General features: G+C 41.5%; 1 protein-coding gene across 1 annotated transcript in view; it reads left to right on the forward strand.

The window, feature by feature from the left end:
- Nucleotides 1–1799: 1799 nt before the first annotated feature.
- Nucleotides 1800–2500, forward strand: part of LOC307270341 (beta-1,3-N-acetylglucosaminyltransferase manic fringe-like) — a gene marked incomplete at its 3' end in the record, with an annotated part of 14694 nt that continues 13993 nt past the window's right edge. The window contains exon 1 of the mRNA XM_080054228.1: nt 1800–2372. Coding sequence (XP_079910354.1) covers nt 1956–2372 — 417 coding nt within the window. The remainder of the gene's footprint in view (nt 2373–2500) is intronic.

Here is a 2500-nt window from a genome sequence, read left to right on the forward strand (position 1 = left end):
AGAGAGAGAGAGACAGACAGAGAGAGAGAGAGCGGGAGAAAGAGAGAGAGAGGGAGAGAGAGAGAGAGAGAGAGAGAGAGGGAGAGAGAGAGAGACTGGCGATGGATGTAAGGTGAGAACGCTGAGAAAGGACAAATAAACAAAGGTGGCGATGAGGGTCTGAGGTGAATTAATTGTATCAGAGTCTCCAGAGACGCATAGGAACAGTAGACAGTGTGTGTGTGTGTGTGTGTGTGTGTGTGTGTGTGTGTGTGTGTGTGTGTGTGTGTGTAATCTGGATACAGTATTAGACTTCTATAGACCGGCTTAGCCAGACGTACACCTCTTTAAAGCTACAGTGCATAACTTTAAAAAAAAAAGGTAAATCAATGGAGCGCTCTGGTGGTGTAGTGGATAGAGCGTGTACCATATTGGCTCCGGCCTTCGTTGCAGTGGTCGCGGGTTCAAATTCGACCCGTGGACTTTACTGCAGGTCATCCCCCCCTCTCTCTCTCTCTCTCTCTCTCTCTCTCTCTCTCTCTGTCTCCCCATTTCAACTCTGTACTGTCTAATAAAGCTTGAAAATGCCAAAAAAATAAATCATAAACAAAATATATATATAAATCAGTGTCATTAACATTCTAGCCATTGTCAAACGAGTTGAGACAAAGTTGATAAAGCCTATCAGCTCCCTACAAACCTCTCTCTGTATTTCTCAGTATGGCAGCGTTTACAAACTGGTGTCACCCCCCCCCCCCCACCCTCCCCACACACACACACACACACTAACACTGGTGCAGGAGCTCAGAAAAATCCCAAGAAGAGCCCAAGAAATGTTTCAGTTGTTGTTTATACTGCTAAGACAAAAACCTGCATGCACAAACAATGTTGTCTGCGCCTTCCTAGTTTTTATATACAGTGGGCGTCCTGGGGAAATGCACCTGTTGGAAGACCAAGAAGAAGAAGAAGTACTATAGAATAAATAACTAAATACATATTCACCTCATCACTTGATATTGTGGAAAGACTTGAGGCTGTGGTGGATGATGCCATCTTTAGTAACTATAGCTTCTTGTCCTTGAAGGCCACCGTAGCCAAAATACACCATTAATATTACAAACATCCCCTGCGTTCCAAATCACATACTCTTTCTTTTTACTACACTACATACTAAAGTACAGAAGAGTTTTAGGGCCACAGACAGGAGAGAAAAGAAATCAGATGAGGAAGATTTTTTTTTCATTATGTTGAAAAAATTTCAAGAACAAAGACGAATACTCCAAAATGCTATTGTAGTTAGTGGGGCATTTATGTATTTTCAGCATACTACAATTGACCTGCATGTATGTAGCCTATTGGGACATCCTAAATCTTTTTCTGGCATACTAAATAGTAGGGAAGTATGGGGGATTGGAACGCAGTGATCTTAAATTGAAGCAGATTACTTAAGTAAACATATCTTCAATCACCTCATCACTTGATATTGTGGAAAGACTTGAGGCAGTGGTGGTGGATGATGCCATCTTAAGTAACTATAGCTTCTTGTCCTTGAAGGCCACCGTAGCCAAAATACACCTTTAATATTACTAACATCACCTTTAAATTGAAGCGGATTAAAACAGGAAGTACATTTAAACGCTCACTTGCTTTTCCTTTTATTTTGAAATAAGTACCCGGATGTCCCACTGATACTATGTTCCTCCAGTTAGCTTGACTCTGGTGACAGTGTAAAGTGGGCAGAGCCGCGACTTGTGTCTCTGAAAGTCAAATACACCCTCGAGGCAACAACGGCAGCTCAACAGCCAAAAATTAGAGGAAACCAACCGTGTCATGACGCTGAAACCAATTCTAGAAATTGATTAGGATTTAATTCTGATATATATATATTTTTTTAAATTATAGGCTAAATTACCCCAAAATCAATATGAGGGCTTTACATGAGTGGACCAGTAACATTCATAACATTTTAGTGCTTTATGAATTCTAGCCTATTTTATTTTTATTTTTTTAACCCTACCATGCATAAGAGATGGATACGCCGGGGGCTGCCTCTACTGATCGTCACTTTCTTCATAATTATCTACCTTGATTTCCAATTACGCACGACTGGCAGCCTTTCTAAACTCACCATCCACTTACCATCATCACATGGCGGAGCTATTCACAATCACCGGTCCATCCAGGAGGCTTCATCCCCGGACAAGGAGGCACCAAAGCCCGCAAGCAACAGCAGTGTGAGCCGTGGGGGGAACCAGGGATATGGATATGTCACACTCACCCAGGCCAAACTGAAGCTAGACGACATCTATCTCGCTGTGAAAACTACCGGTCGGTTCCATAAGACACGACTCGCGTTGCTATTGGAGACATGGATATCCAGAATCAAAGCGAATGTGAGTTGATGTTATTTTTAATATTTGAATATATTTAAAAACAAGGACTTGGTTTTATTTTTTTAAGGGCTGTTTTGGGACTGTTGTGAAATATGTTAGATTTCAGACAGACTTTTGGTTACTGCTCT

Source organism: Ammodytes marinus (genome assembly GCF_949987685.1).
Source record: "Ammodytes marinus genome assembly, contig: scaffold_473, whole genome shotgun sequence".
Classification (NCBI taxonomy): Eukaryota; Metazoa; Chordata; class Actinopteri; order Uranoscopiformes; family Ammodytidae; genus Ammodytes; species Ammodytes marinus.